At 43.0% G+C, this 23,496-nt stretch overlaps 1 protein-coding gene across 4 annotated transcripts in view; it reads right to left on the reverse strand.

Moving 5' to 3' along the window:
* The window catches only part of LOC113157309 (RNA-binding protein with multiple splicing-like), a 30,463-nt gene extending 11,459 nt beyond the window's left edge, over positions 1 to 19,004 (reverse strand). The window contains exons 1-6 of one of the 4 annotated variants that reach the window (XM_026352727.1): positions 18,390 to 18,998; positions 6,996 to 7,073; positions 6,396 to 6,434; positions 4,212 to 4,274; positions 2,031 to 2,181; positions 120 to 247 (exon numbers count right to left, since the gene is read on the reverse strand). In XM_026352727.1, coding sequence (XP_026208512.1) covers positions 120 to 247; positions 2,031 to 2,181; positions 4,212 to 4,274; positions 6,396 to 6,434; positions 6,996 to 7,073; positions 18,390 to 18,452 — 522 coding nt within the window. In that variant the 5' untranslated portion in view covers positions 18,453 to 18,998. Of the gene's footprint in view, positions 1 to 119; positions 248 to 2,030; positions 2,182 to 4,211; positions 4,275 to 6,395; positions 6,435 to 6,995; positions 7,074 to 18,389 lie in introns of all 4 variants that reach the window. The other 3 variants (XM_026352728.1, XR_003298443.1, XR_003298442.1) reach the window with 3 other exon arrangements.
* Positions 19,005 to 23,496: the final 4,492 nt, after the last annotated feature.

Consider the following 23,496-nt stretch of genomic DNA (forward strand, 5'->3'; position numbering starts at 1 on the left):
AGGTGGATCTGTGGATGGAGCAGACGGTGACGGCCGTGTGTGAAATGGGCTCGGGAGGAGGTGAAAGGGCAGAGGTGGCAGAGGTGGGGGGAGTCGGGGAAGTGGGTGTGCAGGTTTACCTGAGCGTGGAGCGAGGAGGGGTAGGTGAAAGCGGGTGGGAGGGCCGGCGACAGCTCCGCCGGGTACAGCGGGTATGACGCCCACACGTCTGGGCTGCTGGGATAGAGAGCAGGCACTGTGAGCTCATCTGTGGAAAGAAGAAGAGGAGGAGTGGAGTGAGGAGAGCGGCCAGTGGATGGGTGGGTGGCTAGAGAGACAGGGTGGAGGTGACGGTGGTGGTAGTGGTTGTGGAGGTGCACTACAGGTGAGTTTAAATCATCGGAAGTAGTTTCCTTCTCCTTCATTTCTCTAAATTAACTGACCGTTAGCAAAACGCATCCTCCAAAAAAAGCAACTAGCTTACTACCAACTCTACTTAGAGCTAATGTTACGGAAAAGTAGACCAGGAGGCTACTAACCAACTAAGTTAAGTAAGAGTTTTGATTTACACACACAAAACAAATCTATTTACAACCACCACATACCCTGTGTTTACTGCAGGGAAGCTCACCCTAGATGCTATTAGCATACAGGCTAGCATTAGCATCACCGTCCTATCTTTAATTGCATTTAGCAAAGCAACCGCAGCCAAAAACGCCTGAACAAAAAACACATTAGCAAATCGGAGAAAATAGCCTAAAAGTCGTTTCTCTCGTCAATCCACGTGAAAACGAAGTATATAGCATTATATTTAAATGTAATTTCCAGATCTAGAACAACTGGAAACTGCTTTTTTTTCTGCTTCTTTCCTTTTATCTGCTATGAAAAACCTCTCGTCTTCAGAATTACTACAGATTTTGATGCTGAATCTACAGTAGCACCTTCGTCATTGTCAACTGCATTGACGCTGTGTGAAAATGAAAATCTTCTCAGGTGAAGCTGCGGCGAACAGAACGGCCAGCTGTGCTCTCACAATATCAGTGAAGGAGAAAATGAAAGGAAACTATCTCAGATATTGATTTGCTCACTGAGTCGAGTGTAAAGTAACTGTGGAAAAAAAAAAAAAAGAGAAAATAGTGCATGAGTGAAGACATAGGTGACGGTGCAGAGTGGTACAGAGTGGGTGAACACTTAACGCAAAAATCACAAACAACAAATTATCCCAGCAATATTTTCCCTGTGCTCTCTGTGTCTCCTGGTAACTGTTTATCAAATCACGATCACAAAAAAAAAGGCTGATTTAAGCATCTGTTATCAGGAAATGACAGCAATTTCTCTCCTGGTGATTACGTCATGGATTCATTAATCGTTTCCTTCCATTTTCCACTGGGGCCGCGAGTACACACCCTTTCTCTGGTAAAAAAAAAAAGATCCAAGATAAGAGCAGTTTGATCATTCAGAAAGAATGTACAACCACAGCTGGCTTATGTTCAACCATCAATGGCTGATTCTTGCAGAATCTTTAAACCACTGGAAAACATTTTAACTAAAAAGGGGGAAAGGGTAGAGAGCTGTAAATTCCTTCTGCACCTGGTACTCACTTAAAGGCCTCAAGTCCAAATTATCAAACCAATGATTAGTCGTGAGGATACCATTTATGAATCATTAATCTAACAGGGGGCATGTGTTTTGAAATGGGAGAGCTCTAATCAAATTAACCCTTGAAAGCAAAACAACGCAGCAACTGATGTGCAGCATCATTCTACTGAGAGAAATATCATCACCGCGTTGCACGAGTACAAGGTTTTACCAAAGAACAACAATATTACTGTTCAGTCATAAGAAGCAAAGTCTGTGTTTTCACGTAAAGACACAGCCTAAACACAAATGCTCATCTATTCATTTTGAAAGATATCCTACAGGGAAACAGCTGTCCAGCCACCCCAAACAACGGACAATTGATGTCTAAATGCAGCAGCCACGCAGACAGACACGAAGGAAGACCAGCTCGGAGACGAACAGTTGAACGGTCGACCGGTCGGAGTACTCACATGGGTCTCTGCTAATGAACTGTGGCCCAGGGCTCTGCTGGGAGGGAGGAGGGTTGGGGGTGCCAACCAGCTTGTTCTTGGCCATCTTGGTGTTGGCCTTGGCGAACTCCAGCCGCAGGGTCTGGGGGATCTCTGGGTCAAACCGGACCCCCTTATATGAGAAAGAAATTTTAGTACACATCTTGTTTTGTAAAAAAAAAACAAAAAAACGTAGGTTTAAAATGACAAGTGGCTCTAAATAGTGTGTTTTAGATCTGGCCGATATACGGCATCGTCACTTTTATCTGTCAGTGTTTCATGACAGAAAACTTTGGCGTCGAAGGGAAATTTTCTGTTGCTTAGACCTTCAAGCTTGCTGTAAATGGCTCACTGTGGATTACAGTGTTATTCTGGGTCGTGTGACACTCGCAACTGAAAATCAGAACCCGATGACACAAACCTGGCTAGTGCGCGATGTCATTCACACCACAGGCACAGGGAAGCCACAATGCCCCCGCTATGCTCCCTCCTGAACTCGGTAACTGTAATTTAATACCGTGACATCTAATCCCCCATTTGCAGCCACGTACAGAAAGCATCACCGCTTCAAGTGAGCCAAAAGAATTCAGGCAAATTGTTGAGAAACCAGGACTAAAAGTCATACCATTCCTCTGAATAAGCCAAGTAAAGGTTGCTTTTCTCTTTAGATCTACATCAAACAACTTCACATTTGCAGTAGTCCAAATTATTGTTCTTCTCAATTATTTTTGCCTGAGGAAATATGAGGACATAAACAAAAGGTCTTCTTCATCCAAAAGAAACAAAGCTGCTGTTTGCTGTGCTTGGAAGCAACAGGGCAGGGAAGAATTTCACCAGCGACCTTAACCTCCCTCTAATTAACCTCATTTGATTGACGCAGAAAAGCACGAGAGGTCATATCAACGGAGAAGAATAGCAATCAAGAGTAAAGTTCTCTACAGCAGAAGAGCGAGAGGCAGGGAGGATGGGTTTCTCGACTCGTCCCTGCAGGCTCGGGCAAAGCTGAGCTGAAACAAGCAAGGGATGACTCTTCTCATGAAGGGGAGGGTATTAACTAGGATTGCCTTGGCTCAATGCACTTGGAGCTTCTGCCAGTCAAGGAGGGAGAAGCATAAGAAGGTACATGGATATAATGAGGCCCGAGCACATCTCAGCTCGAACTGTGTGGAGTCTCTGGGTTGAAATGTGTTTTTTTTTTTGTTGTTGTTGTTGATTTTTGCAACACTATTAAAACAAGTTTTAAGAGGCGGCTATATGTGCTCACAGTTCAGAGGAAATACAACAGCACCATCAAGACGGGAGAGAGATCTCCTCTTTCCGACAGTTTCTGCCTTTCCCATATTTCAATATGCAGATAGATGTTTGCAAAATCTGGCTTATCTCCATATGACCCCCGGGACGTAGCTTTCCCCGAAAAACAAGAGCACTCCTCAATTCTCAGCCCCACTGAGCGATTCTGTGGAAACAGTCTGACTATTGTAGGCTCATAATAAGATGATAATTTTTCTCCTTTCTTCAACTCTTCTGCTCTGCCTTTGATGCGCACCAATATCTCGACATCTGAAAGTTGACAGATTCTGCTCTCGTTGTCACGGTCCCACTTTAGATGGATGATAAAACTGATCTTTTTCTGTGACAAAGAAATAAACAAAACCTTAAGCAGCGATTGAAGGGGTGGGGTAGATCTAAAAATAAATAAATAAAAGTGAGAACGATGGGAAAATAAAGCTGTGTGAGAGCGGGTGTTCATTACAGGCTATTTTTTTCTTTCAATAAAAACCCTGTGAGTCTGCCTCATCAAGGCTTTCTACTGAGCTACGTTCTGAAATAAGATTAAAATTAAACCCTGGATCAATAAGTTCTATTTATATGTAGAAGAAGAGCTAATTTTCCCTCTGACCTTGCAGGAGCCACTGCAAAGCTTAAAGAAAAAAGCCAAACAGAAACATTAAAACATCCTCGTTCATCTTGTCTACATTTTTATTTTTGTCTTTTTTTTTTTTTTTTTTTTTGCATTTTAATAGAAGAAGCAGGGTTGTCTGGATTTCGCCCATATTAAATGTATGTGCATAGAAAGCAGAAATATGCAATTTACAGTCATCACAAGATATACTAGCGCTGAGCTGGTGCTTGAGAGGAGCACAGAGAGGGCATGACACTTACATTCAAGGCATTCTTAGCAGCCTCCGCCTCTGATCGACTGTCAAAGCTGACAAACCCCACTGGCTGGGGAGACAAGAAGACAGAACAAAAGAAAAAAAAACATGGTTTAGGGCAGAAAACTGAGTCGGCATTTCTGTCTGAGTGACACAGACATGCTCTATTTTATATATATATATATATTCTTTCTTTTTTTTATTTTGCATCATACCCACCCCCCTCCTTCTCTGCCTCTTGCCCTGTTTATAAAATCGTGGCGACACAGAACGAAAGGGATGGAGAGACACGGAGGCTAGACGCTTACTTTGTACAGGGAGAGTTCATCATTCAGCTCCCCTTTGCCCAAATACGGGCAATGTGAGAGCGAGAAAGTGCACGAACGAGTGAGTGCGAGAGAGGCAAAGAGAGGGAGAGCGTAGAGGGGGTGTGGGGAGGCTGAAAAAGGAGACGAGATAGAGAAAGAAAAACAAAGAAGACAAATGGGGGTTTTGAGAATGAGAATGAACGGGTTAAAGGTGAGACTGAAATCAAAGAGGCAAAAGGTAGAAATAGTTGTTAAGTCTTTCTCCAACAAGCACAAGAGGAAAACAATTCAATGTATTCTTGTTCACACCTATGTCAGCGGCGCTTGGTGCTGCAGTTGTAAAGGTGAGTGAGCAAAGGCAGGAGAAAAACAGAACAACAATCAACACGAGGATGCTGGTTTTGGTTGTCAGATTTGAACAAAGAACACACAGTTGTTGTTTTTCAGCAGATGTGTGTGTGTGTGTGTGTGAGGATGTTGGGAGAAGGTGGGGGTGAGGAGAAACTGAAATCTCTAAACATGTTGCTCCCACTGGGCCGAACTGCTGCGTGTGATCTGGAAAAGCAGTCTAGGGTTATGGGAATTTTGCACAAGGAGAGTGAAGAGAAGGAGGGAGGAAAGGAAAAAAAAGAGGAAAGACTAAGTGAAGACGTCAGGAGGAGGAAGTGTAGCAGGAATATAAATAGAAAGGGTCTGAGATCTGGCTCTTGCTATATATGGAGAAGGCTGTGAAAGGAAAGGGAGATCAATTGATTTAAGTTGCCATTGTCATTGCCATTAGTTGGGAGAAGAATTGCACTAAACAATGTTGCACAGCACTTTGGGAAAACTAACTGAATAAGCATCAGCTGATGAGTAAAGGGTGGAATTTATAAAACTATAGCGGCTGCAAAAACGGGCCAAAGTGCACAGAGAGAGTTACTTAGTGTCTCACATATTCATTAAACAGGCAAAACAAAGACATCAGGAAGTGAAGGCCAGTGTAACCTCAAACTAAACTGTAGAGCAGCCACACTAGAGCTAATTATTTAATATAACGAGGTTATAAAGCTTTTTAAACTGAATATTTTTGGAGGTTTTGTAAATGAAGGGAATCATCATAAAGACAGCTTTAGTGCCAACAACCATTACTTGACGTTGAACTGGGCGTAAATGTATTGAAATATGAAACATGTGCTGCCTTGTGAAAGCTTTTACCAGCATGCTACTAAGGGAAAATCCCAAACCATGCAGTGAGATTTCTCTACCAGAAGAAAAAGCTTTCCTTTGTTCTTCGTTTTTCAGGTATTACGCTCAGCACATTCGATCTAAATCGCCCTAAACCCCTCTAATGAGAATGTCATGTCTTTATGGGAAACAGTGTGATGTGGTAGTAAGTACACTGACAGAAGCTAAATTGCTTAACTCTGGATGTGGACACCTGCCAGCTGAGCTCATTTTCAGTCCCGCGCCCCTGGAGGCAAAACTCAACCATCAGTACTGCTCTTGTCAAAACGCTTGCTTCGACACCTCAGAATTTTTTCTCCTGTCTTCCTTCCCATCCCCGCACATCCCACCGGAGTAGACTGTCTGCGACTACAAGCATACTATCTGACTGTCAAAGGCAAGTTGGTGCAACACTTTGTTCCCCCTTCCCTCCCCCCCTCAAGTAAACTTATTTTTCCTTTTCCAGGTACTTCCTGACAAAAGGTGATAATCCGTCACCGTCAACAAGCCGATAACACCAAGAGGGAAAAAAAAGTCGGACAAAGGAGAGACAAAAAAAATCGTAGGTGTTGATGAGCAAGAGATTGAGTAATATAAACAGTAACAGGCTGACGGATGGCTTCATTCATTAGTGTCTTTGTGTAGAAATGCAGCGCCCTGTGTGTCGTATAGCATACCTGTTTTGAGGTGAGTTTTATCAGGGAGCCTTCATAGCCCTGTAAGACAGAAAGTGTCAAAAATGTGAGAAAGTTCCTCTCAAACAAGACAAAACCTTTAATTTCATGCCCAGAAAACGCATCATTTATATTAAAATATAAATATGCACTGCAGTTGAAGACCTATGGGCTGGATTGTTGTGTCTTACCCGATTAATCGAGACGTAGCGCTTTCAACACAAACCACTGAGAGTACATACCCCATGCATTACCTAAGTGAGGAATTAGATGCATAGCAATTGTTCTACTACTCGCTTTAACTTCTCTGCTGCACCAGTAAAGGAACATTAAAGCTGGGCAAAGGTCTAAACATGCAGCGGTGCAGAATCGTCTGTTCACGTGAGCTAAGTTCTCTTTGCTTTAGCTTTTCATAGCAGTAAAACCTTTTTTTCATGAGACTGTTTAGATGACACTGAACCTTTAGCTTTACGAATACAGACACTGGAGGGAGAGTTTTCGTTGGCGTTTATTTCATCACCATTAATGGAGGTCCCATTGACTGCTGGAAAGAAAGCTGCTAATAATAGCTACAGCCCATCCATTTAAAACATACAAACATACCTTAAATGGTCTGAACAGGAGATAGAGCTCCCGCGGCTTAATATCCAGTGGTAGCCCACTGACAAATAGTGTTCGGACCTGAGGAAGACAAGAAAGAGATCATGTATTTTTCATTAACCTGCACTAGTTATAAATAGGCACCTTGCATACCTGACAGTAACAGATGAGGTTATGAGGAAAAAAGACGCTGAACATGAGTTAAACAGTTCCTTGGGTTGGCCCTACGCTACAATACATAGACTTTTCAAATACTGATAGCGGTGTCAGCTCAGCTCAGCAAACACACACTCTCACCCTATCATACCTTTCCACAGTTGGTGCGTTTTGCTCTCCTGTGAAATCTACGGCCTGCTGTGTTTTATGGCAATCCTCCCTCGGAGCTCTAGCCCCTGTGTTACATTTGAACTTTTCAACTCGCAACTTGAGCTTTCATTTCTGAGGCATTACAATGTATATGTGAGCTAAGCTAGACTGAAGGAAAATGCACTTGTTGTGGTAAATGCAAAGTCAGAGAAAGTGGAAAAAAACACAAGGGGGGGAGGAATAATTTCAGGCAAGAAGGTGATTTAGTTATGTGTTGATAGAGAGAAAAATGATTGTGGGATAGCACTAGCTGTGTGAAATTTTAGGCTGTAAGCCTTACAGTTTTAGTGAATTTACTACTTAAAAACACAATGGAGAGCCAACACCTTGAACTGGGAGACGTGTAAAAAGTAGATATTAGTGAGTTAAACAGAAAAAGTTCATCTGTGCAGCTGCCAGAAAAGTGATAAACTTGAACTATTTGGAAAATATGGGGAAAATGTCCCGTGGAGCAGGCTACAGATTTACTGTGGACTCAAATGGAGTGCACTGGACCCGTCATTGAAGTGTGACATAACTAACCGTTCAATCAGCACATCTAAAACTCTCTAGTTAGCACATGGCGCTGTGTTTAATCTATGCAAAAATGTATGTGTGATATCTTTTCACAATTCCTGCTTTTATTCCTGTAAGTGGCAAAGGTTCCACCAAGCAAACGTGCAGAAGTTATCAATTGGAGCCGTCACGTCTCTTGCAGTGTCACTCCTTAAATTACACAATCCACAGCCTGCATAGCATATTTATAAAGGCTTGTGTGAACAGCAGCCGCTCTTTCAACATACACAGCATAAGCACCAGTGGTGACATTTAGTAAACACAGACATAACAGCACTGAGAAACACAGGTGCTGCAAGTCTCTGCCACAACACACGCACACAGATCTGGTTACACTTTGGACGCGAACTGGAAAAATTCTGTTTGTAATATGTCATTTTACATTTACATGTTCTTCATAAAGGATGAGGACGTCTCCAAGGAAGAGTTGTTGGGGAAAAAAAACAAACAAACCTTTGCACAAGCAACGGCGTCACCACAACAACTCTAAACTTAAAGTAACTGATCAGATAGATCAGCTAAATTATTTGATCACTAGAACCTAACACCTCCTACCTACAATTATCACCTAACTAAATAAAATAATTGCTGAAGAGCACAGCAGACACCGACATAAAACAATAGACATCAAACTGACCTCCAACAGCTCCACCCTACTCGTCCATAGTGGATTTGGATGTGTAATTTAATTATTTATTCAATTATTAGATTCAGTTTGAGGCTGAATTTAGAGGGAAACCATAGGTATGCATCTACATAGAGTAGATTCAGAGTCCCCAGATAAAGTAGGTGGTGGGTTCACAACTTAGGAGACAAAGGAACTGCTGAACTAACACTACACCTCATTCCCACATGTAACTTGACACGCACCACCGATGCCAAAGGCAGAGCAACACACAAACAAAGGAGCTTAGCAACTGGGGGAGCGATAGCTGGCAAGTGCCAAACCGGCCATCCAGTGTTAAAAAAAAAAAAAAAAAAAAAGAGAAATCTCACCTCGGCGACTTTCTCACCTTCACTCTTATCTTATCTGAACTGAGCTGAACCCTGCAGGGCCGTCACTGGGCTCTGTCTCAGCCAGATCAGTTTAAATAAACTCTATTGAGGGTCTCTTTATATAAAGTTACATGGGAACAAAGAGTCAGATCAATCAAACACGGGCAAGGGCAATCACTGACAGGTTTGCAGCCTGATAAAACAAAAAAAAAGAAAAAAAAGACAACGCTGCCGAAACTAATAAAAAACCAAAACAATGTTTGAAGAGTAGACGGGCGAGTCACGAGAGAGACACCGAGGCTTTACGTTTGAAATCTCTATTAGCGAGTGGTTTTGCTGTTTCAGTGCACATTTGCTTGTTGAAGCTGCACATGACCACAAAAAGAAAAAACATCACAGGCAAAGGATCCGATGTTGGACGCCTCAATGAGTCTCTGCTGTTTAGACGGCATATTTATAATTCAACCTTAAGTAAATTACTTAAGACTTAATAGCTATAAATAAAATATATTACCTGTAACGTAGAGTGGTTTTACAAAGCAATCATGCAGACTGCAGCAGCGTCTCAAACTTCACCTTAAACAGGAGACTGGCGCACAGCATTAAGAAAATCTTAGTCATCTAACGTTCTCCTGCCAAGTTATCTGAGATCCCATCTTTGATTTAACTCCTATCTTAAGTCAGGAGACTAATAGACACTTGGGAGCTCGACATGCTGCACAAGTCCAGACAATTGCACAACAGGAAATCCTCTACACGTTGGGAACAATAGGACATTTTTTTTGGTCGCGCTGAGCCCCATTCTTAAGACTTCCTGACGTCAGCTGTTGTGATATATGATCGTTTCACCGTGCGTCCGGTGCGGAGCTGACTGCACACGCTGGATACGAGATGATTCACAGGCAAATGTGTCAACAGCTCTCCCCTGCAGACATCTGCTGCTGATTAGAGTATCAGTGTTTATTTATGTTGCTTTGAGACAAGCTTGAAAAGGCAGAGACTTATAATCGCGATACTACCAAAGTAAAGTGAGACATCAAAGTTTCAGGATATAGTAAACTAAACTGAAGGTCAAGGCAAGAGTTGAGCAGACTCTGCAGATTCGTGCAAGATAAACCTTCTGCCAGTTTTTATTGGGTTTTAGGGGCATTGTTTTATTGGTTCCTTGTGACTCACATACCTACATTTCCATAGCGTTGAGTGGCCTCATACAGACCTTTGAATCATTGACCATTTATGGCGCGCTCACGCACCAACGTGCACAGAGGCTTCTATCAAAAACAGCAGTCCCTACCTACCACAAGCCAGCTGAGCACTTCAGAGCCGGCGTACCAGTGCAGTTCCCTGGCAACGCCTTAGCCAAGCAGAGCAGAGCGTGGAGCCCCAGGCCAAAAACATCAGATCTTATTAAGGCCACTTCTGCAGCAAGTCCCATGGGATCAATGCACCTCTAATCAGAGATCCCTGACTCCACAAGGCCCAGATAAGGTCATCACCCTGCTCATATTCTACCGAGGCACCTTATAGGTTCGCTGGTGCCACCCTAAGGCTGGAGAAGGAGGGGCGAGAGCTCACAACAAAGTTAAGTGAGGTGCTATCTTAAAGGACACCTGTGGTTAATCAAAACTTTATTGGTCATTGTTTCTGTTGTGATAGCGCTCATCCTTGATTCATCTTTATCATTCTCTCAGTCACTCAAGTCTTAATCTCACCTGGTCAAAATCCCACGGGAACAACGTACAGTAGCGTTATTAAAACACTTTATTTGGTAGTAAAACAACAAGCAAGCACACCAGAATGTGCAATAATCCGTCAACAACAAGTTCAGCACGCCAAGGTTGGCCGATGCCTGGGAGTTTGCTCTAAACCTGTCTGATCCTCCGACTGCTTGTGTTTCTCTCTACATCTGACTTCTTGCTATGCTTCAAGATGAATTAGTCCTATGGCAACAATCCTACTAATAAGATTGATGGCCAAACCTTGAAAAATTAGTTGTAATAAACCAAAATTAACCTTTCAATGAGCCAGATTAAAGAGCACCATAACAAAGGATGATATATTCAGTGCTGAGCAAAAACATCTGGTGTGAAAAACATTGACTACTGAATGTTTTTTCTGGAATGTCACGTAATGGAAGAAAAGCTCATTTAGGCCTCGAAAGTAAGAAGCCAAACTTACGACAAATAGTTTTTTTCGCAATCAAATGTCACGAAGCTTTAACAAAACCATAAGTGACACCACAAATGCTTAATAGCTGGAAGAATAACTTACTCAGTACTCTAATTAAATGATCTAGCTATGCATTCACATAATTTAAGACTTAGAAGAATATGCAACACCTATTGCCTGAAATGCCTTGTTATCATCCACCACACTGTGTGACTGTTACAGCTCTGAGTTTAACTGAGCACTTTTTTCATTCCAGCTGAAATGAAGGACACAACCTTGGCGTGATATGAGCTTATATACACGCTTCTTTCTCCTTCCCTGTCTTTGTGCGTTCAACAGCCACATGTGGCAGCCGCAACCCCGGCATCTCTGCAGAGATGGCACAGTGGCCTATTGTAGCACCTGTGCCTGCAACAACGCTGCCGTTATGTGCATATGAAATCAAAAAAAAGTTCTGAAGAAATCTTTCATTGCACTCCCACACCAGTTGCTTTCAAATCTCCGTTCGCTGTGACCGCGCTAAAATCAAAGCCTACCCATAAGCCCGGGTGAGCTCAGGGCAAGTTGAATTTTCTTGCATCAGTTGAGTACTGCGTTATTAAAAACTGTTTGACAAGACTCCCCCACTCCGTTGCTATCTGAGTTGTCACTGCTCTGTGTTGCCATCGCTCTCCATCATCCCCACATTTTTTTTCCCCCCCTCTTCACGTTCCATGTCAGGGAATGTGAAGAGTGAGAGACTGCAGGCCCGAGAGGTGTCAAACAACCATAAATGGATGACTCCGTCTGTCTGTTAATCACCGGGGTTCGACAGGTCAAGTTTCACATTCAGGGTCAGGGGTGGCAGGTTAAGCTCAGGTTTTCGTGCGGGTCAGGGTTCAACTGTGAGGTTGAGTGCGCTCCAAACATCACGACTGGGCACTAAGAGGAGATTTTCTTCTTCTCTCGTACTCCCTGACCAACAATCACAGCTCAGAACAGGTCTGTAAATGTTCCAACAGGTTAACCTTTAAAAGACATTTAAAACAAACGACCTAGGAAAAACAAGTGAGCACCACTTCCCTGTTTTCTTCCCTCTCTTGTTCCATAAGTACTTTCTTCCTCTCTCAGTTACAGCTACCCTCAATCTAACCTGGAGATCAATGCTCTTTCTCTCTTATTATCCATTTCTGACATCAACAAAAAGGCCTTAAGGTTACTCGGATGACGTGCGGAAGAGAAAAGTGTCCCCTTTGCAGATTGTCAGCTACCCATCGGTTTGACTCCCTGGCTGTCAGCTTAGAGTTCATTAAAATGTTCATACTAGTTAGCTTGCTTCGTCCTTCCTCTTATCTGATGAGTTCTGATGAATGGACTTAACATTCCTAAGAGCTCATTAACGTGAACTAATCGGCCAAGTCCATGTCTGCCTGTCCTCCCTTCCTTTGTTGCCAGTGGCCCAAGTTGGACACCTCAAACCGTTTGGTTTTGAGGGTGGGTGGGCAGAGAGCTAAGGTGTCTGGTGCCAGTGGAAAAAACACAACAGGGGATACTTATCATCCTTCGTGTCTCCATGAAGAAATCTAAACTTCTTTCTAATGGGTGTAATAATACAGCTGTTTCCTTGAGTATAACAATAACAGTCCCAAATTTGGTTTATCTATTAGTCATTTGTTTTTAGTGATGATGTCTAGTATCTTCCAAAACCCATGTTATCATCTTACAATAGCATGTACTGTGGTTCATTTTCAGGGTGGGCTAATATCTGGTTTCTCTTTGAAGCAAGACTCAAGATACATTTAAAAGCAATATGAATAAAAGGCTGACTATATAAATAATACAATTATTCTCCTCATTCTCCCCATTTGAATGCACCCAGAGGATTTGCAGCTACATCCTTTATTGGTTTGGTATGACCAATAGTTTACAGCAGCCACTGCTAGAAGTGCTACTGTTACATTATGTTATAGCGCATCAGGGTGCCTGCTGCTCAGTGAACTTGGCTCTTAAATCTTGACCAACTAAATGTTTTTTGAGGAAAAACAGCTTCTCCATTTCACATACCCTAAATCCAGGTTGCTAGATGGTTTTGAATGTTCAGGATGCCTAATCTATGACAGAAAGTAATAATTATTTACATCTAGAAATGTGACAATCAAAGATACAATCTTTGTACAATACTCTACTAATATTATTTAGTAGAAATATGCTTCAAAATGTATCTTCACATGGAGGGTTGGTGTGATTGAGACTCAGTGTGCAGCTGAGCTCAGAGATACCCACTTGTAGTAAATGTTTGCCATTTTTACTTGGATAATGACCGAGAAGATGATTATCCAAACAGTAAGCCATTGATTTTCTGTTGAACTGTTGACTAACGGGTTCAATAACAAACCATTTCCACTCCAAGCCAGTCACTACATAGTGGAAGAAGATCTGATCTCCTACATTTGGTAACACATAACATTACAGCTAATGACGGAGCTGAACATTCGAGGCCTGTCTACAGACTTTTCTAGCTTCAAATTTGGTCTCACTTTTTCTAAGCTGAATTTATCCAGGCAGCCAAAAGACTGCTGGCACATCGTGGGATGTTCAGACAGACACGTTTCTCCCTGTTACCATTCTGTCGAGTTCTACCAATGACCATAAACAGTCCTGTTCAGAGATCTTAGGGTCATGCTTTCAACATGCAGGACGATAAGACATAAGGACTTTGTCTACTGAGATTAGAAAGGGGGCAAGAGAGAGGGGGTTGAATACAAAACGAGGGGAGGGGTAGGAAAGAGGAGAAGAAGAACAGCACATTATGAGCAGTACCAGGAGAGAGGGAGGGAACGAGGGAGGAAACGGTGAAAGAACAAGATAAACAGAGAGAAGGATCAAAAGGGTGGTACATAGGAAGGAAAGGAGGAAAAGAAAAGGAAACAGAGGAAGGGAGATATAGGTGGAGGCAGGGAACAGGGGAAGGAGAATGGGCGAGGGGAAGGGGGGGTTAGAGAAAAGAAACGACACAAGTAACAAAATTATTGACTGAAAAAGTTGCAGCAAATATAAAAGGAGCGCACGATGAGACACTGTACGGAGGATAATTATAGCTTGTGTGTAAGCAATATTAAGCGGAGGTGACAGAACATGCACATAAATACAGTATGAGAGAGCGGGATAAGATGGCTGACGCTGTCTAGGAACAAGCTCACGCTTCCTTCACTTGTGTAGTGGATCATTAGCAAAGATGAAACCAACAGCATCCGTTTAAGGAAGGCAGCAACATGTCACTCCTCACTTTTGGTCAATACTAATCTTTTGCTGACATATTTATTTAAATACCAACTACAATTCTTTACCACTGTCTTTTTTTCCTTTCTTCTTCTAACGTCAGTCAAGCAGCCGTTCCAGACGCCGAGCCTTGTTGTACTTTGAAATACCTCTTGTCACACAGCTGACAAATGGCTAAGATAACTTACTATTCCCCTGACACTTTTATAAATAAACTCCAACCTATCAGACGCGTAGATGGGGCGGGCTTTTACTAATTGTCTCAGCCTGTACAGAAGCATTCTACTGTGTTTAATGTTTCTGTGAAGCATTACACACAGTAGAATTGTAGTATAGTTATTTGATAGCATATACATGAGTATATCAGAGTCTCTATTGTCTTTGACTGGATTCTTTCTATGTCCCTTTTGGCCTATCATGGCGATCCCAACCTCTAAGCTCCCCTCTGGTAACGTTTCATGTCACAGAGCGTTAATATATCCGTGTGCCCTTTTCATAGATACATGCGCACGTACGGACCACACACACGCCCGCAACCACTGGGCTACAGACCGCCGTGGCCTCCCCTATGCTTCCGCATGCTCGTCCAGCAGCGAAGCCTCCACAGTTGCATCTCCTCATGGAAAAGGTCACGCCGGCCACATGACCTGCTATTCGAAGAGGACTCGGTAGATGCCCAAAGCAGGCCATGCACAATCCAATTACAGTCCAGGGAGATACGCCACATTTGCTGAACTCTGCTTTGAGTGATAGTCTGTTTCTCTTTGGGTGCTTGTAAAGATCCACTTACACGTTTATGGTGAGCCAGAAAGTGGAGTCAACAGATGTATGACAAGGACGAAACTGCTGTGTTCAACTATGGACAACATCAAAAACAGTGGAAGAGTTCATCAGGTGTCAAAAAACACTTAATTTACATTGATTTGAAACAAAGAAAAGCTGCATATCCTTACATCACAGAACCTGGAAGCACAATGGCAGCAAATCTTTGGCAGTCTTTGCTTCATAAATGACCAAAATGATTAATCAATAATTAAATTCAGACTGCAACTAATAATTCATCTGCTGATTAATATCCTTGATTAACTGTTATGTCTATAAAATTGAGAAGAAGGCCCGAGGCCCAGCGTGTCTTTTCAGATCCATAAGCCAAAGATGTTCAATTTTACTGTCATACACAAAAGAAAAGTAGCTCATTCATTTTCTGGCAAACAGCTAAGAAGCTAATCAGTTAATCGACTAATCATTTTGGCTCCTAAATAAGTACATGACACTTGATATGATAGTAAGCTTTTGCTAACTGGGTTTGGTCCTCCACTGCAACCACCCTGTCATGTTGCATTTTAGGCCAACCTGATAAGACTAACACCTCTTTACCTCTTTATTCTTTATGACCGTGCTTCACAATGCGTCTTAAAAATCAGTTCAGAACCATCCTCTACTCGCAATCCTAGAAAATCTGATCTACTCTGACGTCCTCTCCCCGTCTCTTATCCATACAAGGTCTGGAAACCACAGCTGGTCGACATGTGTCTTCGCTGAGTAAGAGACAGTGTGTCACCTCGACTACATCAGTAGCCGGTGAGTGCCACAGTATGTGAAAGCATCCAGAACACCGGATAATAAAAGGTTATCATACCAGCTCACAAGATTAGATGCTGCCGGGACTGAAAACCTGCATACCACGTCTGCAACAGGCCCATGTTTGGTGAGCACTGGTCCACAGAAGATAAATATGAAGCATTGTCAAGCTTTGGTGGACACTGGCGATAGCGTGTGAGGTTGAGCAGCGAAGCAGGCATGAGAAGCCAAGCTCGCCACGGTGCTTTACTGGTGCAAATCAGTGATCCACTGAGTCACATACTACACTTCTGGGGGGGAGGGACGGGGGGGGTGCGGCTGTTGTTCAGCATGTGAGAGTCATACCAGTGAGGCTGTTAAACTTTGGCTTTCATAGGGTGGTTTATAGCTACTCTAGTGTTGTTAAGGATTTTACATTTAGTGCTTCGGACCAGGGTGTCTTTGTCATTGTTTCTGCACAGAAGATCAGGGCAGGAAAAGTCTGTGTGTGTGTGTGTGTGTGTGTGTGTGTGTGTGTGTGTGTCTGTGTGTGCTCAGGGTACAGTGAAACTTGCTGCTCCCCTGCATACAACACACATCATTACACCAAAGACAAAGTGGTGCTGTCTAACCTTAACGTTAATTCAGCCGAGTTAATGCAAGTCCATGCCAGTCTGGATGGCTTCCAAACATTTCCACAACCATTAGACTCCTCTGACCATTACTCTCTGTGTCTCTGTGTCTGCCTTTTACACGAGGCAAAAGACGAGCCCCATCTAGTCCCTCTCCTTGACAATTTCAAATGTCTTTCAGCCGTTGTGGAGATTTATTTCGAACAAATTGAGCCTGAAAATAAACAAATTCTCATTCTAATTTCTCTTAATCTGTTAGTTGTTGCCGTTTCAAATGTTATGCACATGATTTATTTTGTCCAGTTAGTGTCAGAGAAGCTTTAACACAAAGTGATCAGAGGCTGTTCTGGGTAATGTATGGGCTCTTCTTCACTTCAGTTATCATAAAGCGCTGTCTGTCCTCCCGCTGAATCAACTACGTGGTGCTGAAACTATTTGGTTCTTAATTGATCGTCAGAAAACTATGCATGCAACCTTGCTTTGCACAAGGTCACAAGGTGAGAGCAGCTTTTAAACAAACACTCTCCGCTGCAAATTTCCAAGAAGTCTTTTTTTTTTTTTTTTACCTCATCTGTGTGCTGCTGCAGTAACTCCCTGCATCCATAGTAACCTCAACAGTGGACCAAATATGGTATTACATCAGCCGGAGTATGTTTGGCTATTCAGTTACAAAGGGACGCACGGCGGACTGAGCTTTAATCTAATTGCTCCAAGAGAAATATCTGATATAATTTGATATACCTTCCTTACATCACTTGGCTGCGGATGCGTGGAACGTTGAAATAACACGTCTGTTGTTTAAACTGGGATGTGTCCGTGCCAAGAAAAATTACCCCGTACAAGGACCACAAACAGATTTACCAAAGAGGAGATATTACGCTTCCAGATTGAGCAATGTTTACAGAGGAGAAGAAGAAGAAGAAGAAGAAGAAGAAGAAGAAGAAACTGGGCTGTTATCCAGCGCGTTCGAGAGGAACTCAATAGATTACCTCACTTTCTTTTATTGTTTTTAACATTCTGGCGTGTTTGGACGTAATCAAATCCTATTTGTAGAGAGGCTACTCTTGGTTGACTGTAATGCAGAAGGTCTGTGTGACACAGAGTTATTGCCTACATGTTGCAGCAGCAGTTTGAACTTCGATTGCTCCCTCGGCTTCAGTGAAAACTAATCACCCTAACTCACAAGCCCCCTTTTTTTTTAAGTTTTGTCTTCTTTCTTTTTGCTTTTCGGCTGTTGTGTGAAGTCTGGCTTCACTGTACAGTAATCCAGAGCTGGCAACACTTTAGACTGCTGTCAAGTAACTTATCATTATCTTCAATACGCTCCTGGCTTTAGAGCAACTCAGGAAGTGCTTATTAGTGATTCATCAATCACCAGGCACTGCTTTGTGTTCAGTATTTGTTGTACCTTTCCGTAAACTGTTTAAACAGGCTTGAAGTGAACTGTGATACAGACATGCAGACATGCATGAGCAAGAAGGTTTGATGCTTACGAATGGAAGGAAATAACACACGGCAGGTGCATCACCGAGTTAAAAAGTGGCACGAATGTCTTCATCATACATCTAATATAAGACAACGCCAAGATTTAACAAGCGGAAACTGGGTTATAGCGCAGAAGATGCCACACAAGGAGGACAACCTGGACAACTACAACGAGATCACAAGGACTCTACAGCTAATCCCCTCGCTTTTCTTTCTCCCCCCACCAACAGCTGCTTACAGCGTGAATCGCTTTATCTAGTGGTGGTTGTGGGTCATGGGCTCCAGCGACCTGCTGTCACAAAACCAAAGGCGCAGGTAGTGCGCCGCGCCGCGCCGCGCCGCGCCGCGCTGCGCTCCGGTGGCGGCTCATACGTACCTCCTCTTCGTGGTTGGTGAATTCGCTCTGATCGTTTTCTTTCTCGATTTTGTTGTTATTCATTCTGAGTCGGACTCTTTGTCACTTTCACTCGGGACTGTCGTCGTGTTCTTCGTCTTCTTGTTGCTGTCGTCGCCTCGTTTCTGTTTCGCTGCGCTCTTCTTCTTCTTCTTCTTCTTCTTCTTCTCCAGGACGCAGCAGCAGAATGAAACAACCCTCCGACAGACAGCAGTCTGTCCTACTGACCCGAGCTTCCCACTAGTTTGGCGACATCAATCAGAGGTGCACGGCTGTGGTTTTTGTTTTATTTGTGATGGAAACAGAGAGATATTCCTCAGCAGTCCCTGGAAAGCTTCTCCGGAGGCTGTTCCTTAAATGAAATACAGTCAAATGTTGAGTGCGCTGCGCCGCAGGCAAACTTCTCTCCCCGTGTCCGGGTGAGGGAGGGAGGGATGGAGGAGGAGGAGGAGGAGGAGATGGAGGGAGGGAGGGAGGGGTTTGGGTGGGGTAACGGGGTGGGTGCACCGTCTACTGGGCTTTGTCAAGTTTTATCAAGTGCGGGAAGAGCCACGGTGGAAAAATGGGTGCCGCTCTCTGATCACCGTGCGTTATCTGTGCCACTGAGTCACTGCTCCAGCTTTTTCTCCTGCTCTGTTCGTCCCCTTTAATATTCCCACTCTGCTTCCAGAGGATATGGGCTGTGGGAAAACAAACACTCCTGTTAAAGGTTGCTCATGTTTTATTTAATTTTATTGCCCACATGTCAAAATTCCCCTTCAACTCATTGCCAAGAAAATAAATAAAAAATAAAAAAAACCCAGCTGGGTTTGGACTGAAGTGAAGCTTTAATCTACTCATTTTGTTGGTTTAAAGCTGCAGTATGTGACTTTTTTTTTTTTTTTTTTGTTGATTTATTTTAATTAGATCCTGCACTCTCTATGTGGACAAGTGCTGTCAAAACCTCCTGTGATACAGACGACAGGCGACAACAGCTCTGGAAGTAGAGGAGACAGATTTACTGCTAAAGGTTTTGAAAAATGGAAACGATCAGAAAATGTCGACACTTTCAGCTTGATGGCGACGATGGCGATGACATTATCGTTGTTTTTGTTCTTGTCGCCATATATTGAATATAGATATTGTCAAACTTAAAAAGAAAAGGACCACATTCTGGGAAATATGCTAAATATGTTGACTACTTCATACAGTATGACGCTACAGCCAGCAGCTTAGCTGTGCTGCCCATGAAACAAACACTTCACTGCTACTCATCAGTTTTTTGAAACAAACAGCCATATTGGTATGTAAAGTAAATGTTTTTTTTATGTTCAGGAAGAACCAGGTTAGTAGTTTCCCTCTATTTTCAGGATTTACACTATGCTAAGCTAACCAGCTTCAGCTTTGTGTTAGCGACCCTATCAGCTATACTAATACCAGAAATAGCTGAACATAAATACCTCATCAAACGATCAGAAACAAATCCTTCAGTTCATTACTGATACATCCTACAGGTTGTAGTATCTAACATTTGGTTAATTATTTATTGCACTTTATGGCGTTTGTGTCTATAAACACAGAAGTCAGCTGTCTGAATCTGCTACTAAGCAGATTTACTTTTTTAAATGTTTCACCCACCTCATAAATGAATTCATTGCAAGAGTTTTACACGACCTTTCATTAAACAATTCATCTAAATCATATTTAAATTTAATTTACCTGTATCTGGTGTGGTGCGTCTGATAAATGAGTCAAATTAAAGACGATGCACGACAGTTTTGTCTGTGCCCTGATTAGCAACAGGTCATGTAGAGTCATACAGAAGAAGGTTTTCAAATTTATTTTTCTATTTATTGTATTTAACTGGTTATAAGTAATGTCTCTTTTACTCATCTGCAGTGTCCAATATACTGCACGTATGCAGTTGAAGAGTAATTTGTTTTTCCCGTACAGTATGTTACTCTGTTTAATCTTTAACCAAGCATTGCATACCATCGGTTTCCATTGTAAATCTGGCACCGCACTATGTCGTGCTACCTAGAAAGGCTTGCACACACAGAACTATCTTCATATATCCCTGTGTCAACACCTTAAAACGTAGCACTCAGCATAAGTTATCTTCTGTGAAGAGCGGCGGACACAGACAATGATCAACCTGACTTTTTAATCCATTTCACGTGGTTCTTTAGTTGATCATTTCAAGGCCCTCCAGTAGTTTTGCGGTTTCAGGCGCATAGTTTTTCTTAGACATCATAGGTACGGCCCCATTTCTGTCTAGATTTACAATGAGCAAGGCAAGTTGTAGATGTAAAGAGGTACTTGAGACAACACCTGTAAATTTCTCAAGACTGATATGTGATAAAAAAAAAAAGTTGCTCTAATCCACCGTGAGCTCACCCAGGACAGTATGATTTATGACCTATGAGTGGAGAAATATCCCGGCCCTGAAGCTATGGAAGTGATGTCTCAACAACAGTGGAGCTGAGCAAACATTAAAACGTTTATTGGCGCACCTATTGTTGTCTACAGCGCGGGGTGCAAAGCAGACTTAAAAGCAGCGATCAGGTGACAAGGCAGCCTTGAACGCTCCCCCATTTCAAAACATTTATTTTGAGCAACTGCCTCGCTTTTGTGTTTCGCGATGAAAAGTTCAAGAGCTGACAGTAGCTCGGCAGAGGAGACTTTGACTGTATGTTGCGTGACGTTTATTGCACAGGACAGACGCTCACACTCGGTGACAGCCAGTGCAGAAAACGCAGCGAGTCCTTCTTGCTGAACTTGCACCTCAAAAGCAACAAAGGAAGGAAAAACAGTCACTGTGGATCGGTCTTAGAAACCTGCGCTCTTTCCCCTCCTCGATCATGTCTATATCCATTACGCTGCAGCTGAAGCATGCACAATGAATAAGGGACATGGCAGATTCTTTTATGCTGATGAGAAGCAGTTTGGGATGAGGAGAGAGGGAGGAGGAGGGTCTTGAAGTCTTTGGAGCAGATAAAAATGGAAATGTTCCCCTTGCTGCTCACCACCGCTGTATCAAAGCTTCCTGCTGGAGTCTGGGGAGCGAGGAGGGGGGAGGAGGAGGAGAGGATCGGAGTCAGGGGGAGAGAGAGAGGGGGGAGATGTCCCAGCTGTGTTTGACAGGTCTCAGGGCTGAGCTGTGTGGTCTGATGCACGGAGAGGGAGGGAGGCCCCCCACCAAAACACACACACACACACACACACACACACACACAGAAAGAAAAGCGACTAGGAGACAGGAGTCTGGTCATGGTGTCCTGGGGAACATGTCAGCAAGCTCTGACATGGTCCAGCCTCACATGAAGGTATCTCCACGTTATCTAGAGGACGGCTGGTTCAGGAAAATGCAACAATTCGATTTAAAGTGGTTCAAGAAGCCTTTGTATTTTTAGTCCGAGCTGACAGGGCGGCGGAGGACATTTGTTCTTGAGTCTGATGAGAAGATCGATACTGGTCTCATGTCTGCATGCTAAACTACTACAGCCAGGCGTATTCTTTAAAGTTTAAATAAATCCACATTTATGTAGCTCTTAAGTTTTATTTTCTCTGCAGCTGTTAGCATTTTTGCTAATGTAGACTAACCTAGCAACATTAACCTAATAAGTAAAGTCTGTGGTAACATAATTAACATATAACACCAACTTCTGATGGGGGTGTTGCATTAAAGTAGTTCTAGAAAAAAAGTAGCTTTAGACAGTTGAGTTGCTTCCACTGTTTCCAGTCTTTATTTCAAGCTAACAAGCTAACCAGCTGGTACTTCCTATTTACTGATTCATATTGATTTTCTTAGCTTGATTTAAAAAAAAAAAAGAAAAAGTAAAAGCTTCAAACTTTTTGCTTTAGAAGCCAGAGATATCTTACTATCCAGATTTAAAACAAAAACAAAACATCAACTACTGTATAGGACTGGTGAAACAAAGGCAGGATTGAAGATTGAGACACAAATCAGATTATCCGATACTGTCTTCTGGATCACTGACTCATGGCTAAAATGCCACCTTGAAATGAGCACCAAAGCATGAATCTCTCCTGACACAACGTCGATGTATAGACCAGTAGTGGATCCCCGAGGGGGAAAACCTCCGTGGTTCTTGCAAGCGGCTCAATCGGCAGTGAGATGACTCAGAGACGTGTTGCCTCATCTCCTCTTCTTGTGGTAGAGTGGTAGTCTCTCTCTCTCTCTCTGTCTCTCTCTCTCTCTCTCTCTGTCTCTCTCTCTTTCTTCTTGCATTCCTGCAACTCAGTAGCAAAACAAAGGCCACAGGGCTGAACGCTACACTCACTAACATCCAGACAATCAAAACCGATCTGAAAAGGTAAAATACAGAGGGAGGTAATGTTGCAATCCGCCTACAGGTCATCTGTTACAACAGCAGGGCCTGTGGACCTGACGGCAGCTCTGTGTTTGACAGAGCAACACACTTGACGCGCTTGACCGATGTGGGCTAAGTGGCTCTCATTGGGCCCGGTGCCAGCCCATTCCATTCCTTTGACTTACTGATACATAGCGTTCCTCCCTTATGCTTAGTGCCCTTTGATCTTCCTCTAAGATCACTAATGAGCAATTTGTGGTCAGATTGACCCGCTCTAATTGGCCAAGTGGGGGCTCGGTGCTTTGTTTTAGTTTGCTCAGTCTTTTTCAGCTGTTTTTTCCACAACCAGGGGTCTGTTTACTCGAGCTCGGTGCGACGTGACAGCACCAGCACTTCCTGACGTTTGTTTTTTAATTGTCTGTGTTCTCGTTTCCATCATTCGTTTTCGAGCTGGTGTCACCGCAGCCTGCACAGATGCCTTTTGCTGCAACGAATTGTTCAACACTCCAGCAGCAGTAATAATCTACAGCCATGCCAGCATCTCTTTGAGGCTGCATGGGGCTGCAAGCTTTTTGACCAAAATCAGGAAAAAGCCCGGTTCATATCAGGGAACACATTGTGTTGTGCTCCGCTTACTGTCATTCACCAAACACCCACAAGAAGAAATGCAAGCCCGTGCCAGGAAATAATCCTCTAACAACGTGTCGCCTAACAAACTTTGTTGTCTTTTTGTTGGTGGGTTTTTCTATAAACTAACGTTTCAAAAGGGAAAAAAT

Source organism: Anabas testudineus, chromosome 18 (assembly GCF_900324465.2).
Source record: "Anabas testudineus chromosome 18, fAnaTes1.2, whole genome shotgun sequence".
In the NCBI taxonomy this organism is placed as follows: domain Eukaryota; kingdom Metazoa; phylum Chordata; class Actinopteri; order Anabantiformes; family Anabantidae; genus Anabas; species Anabas testudineus.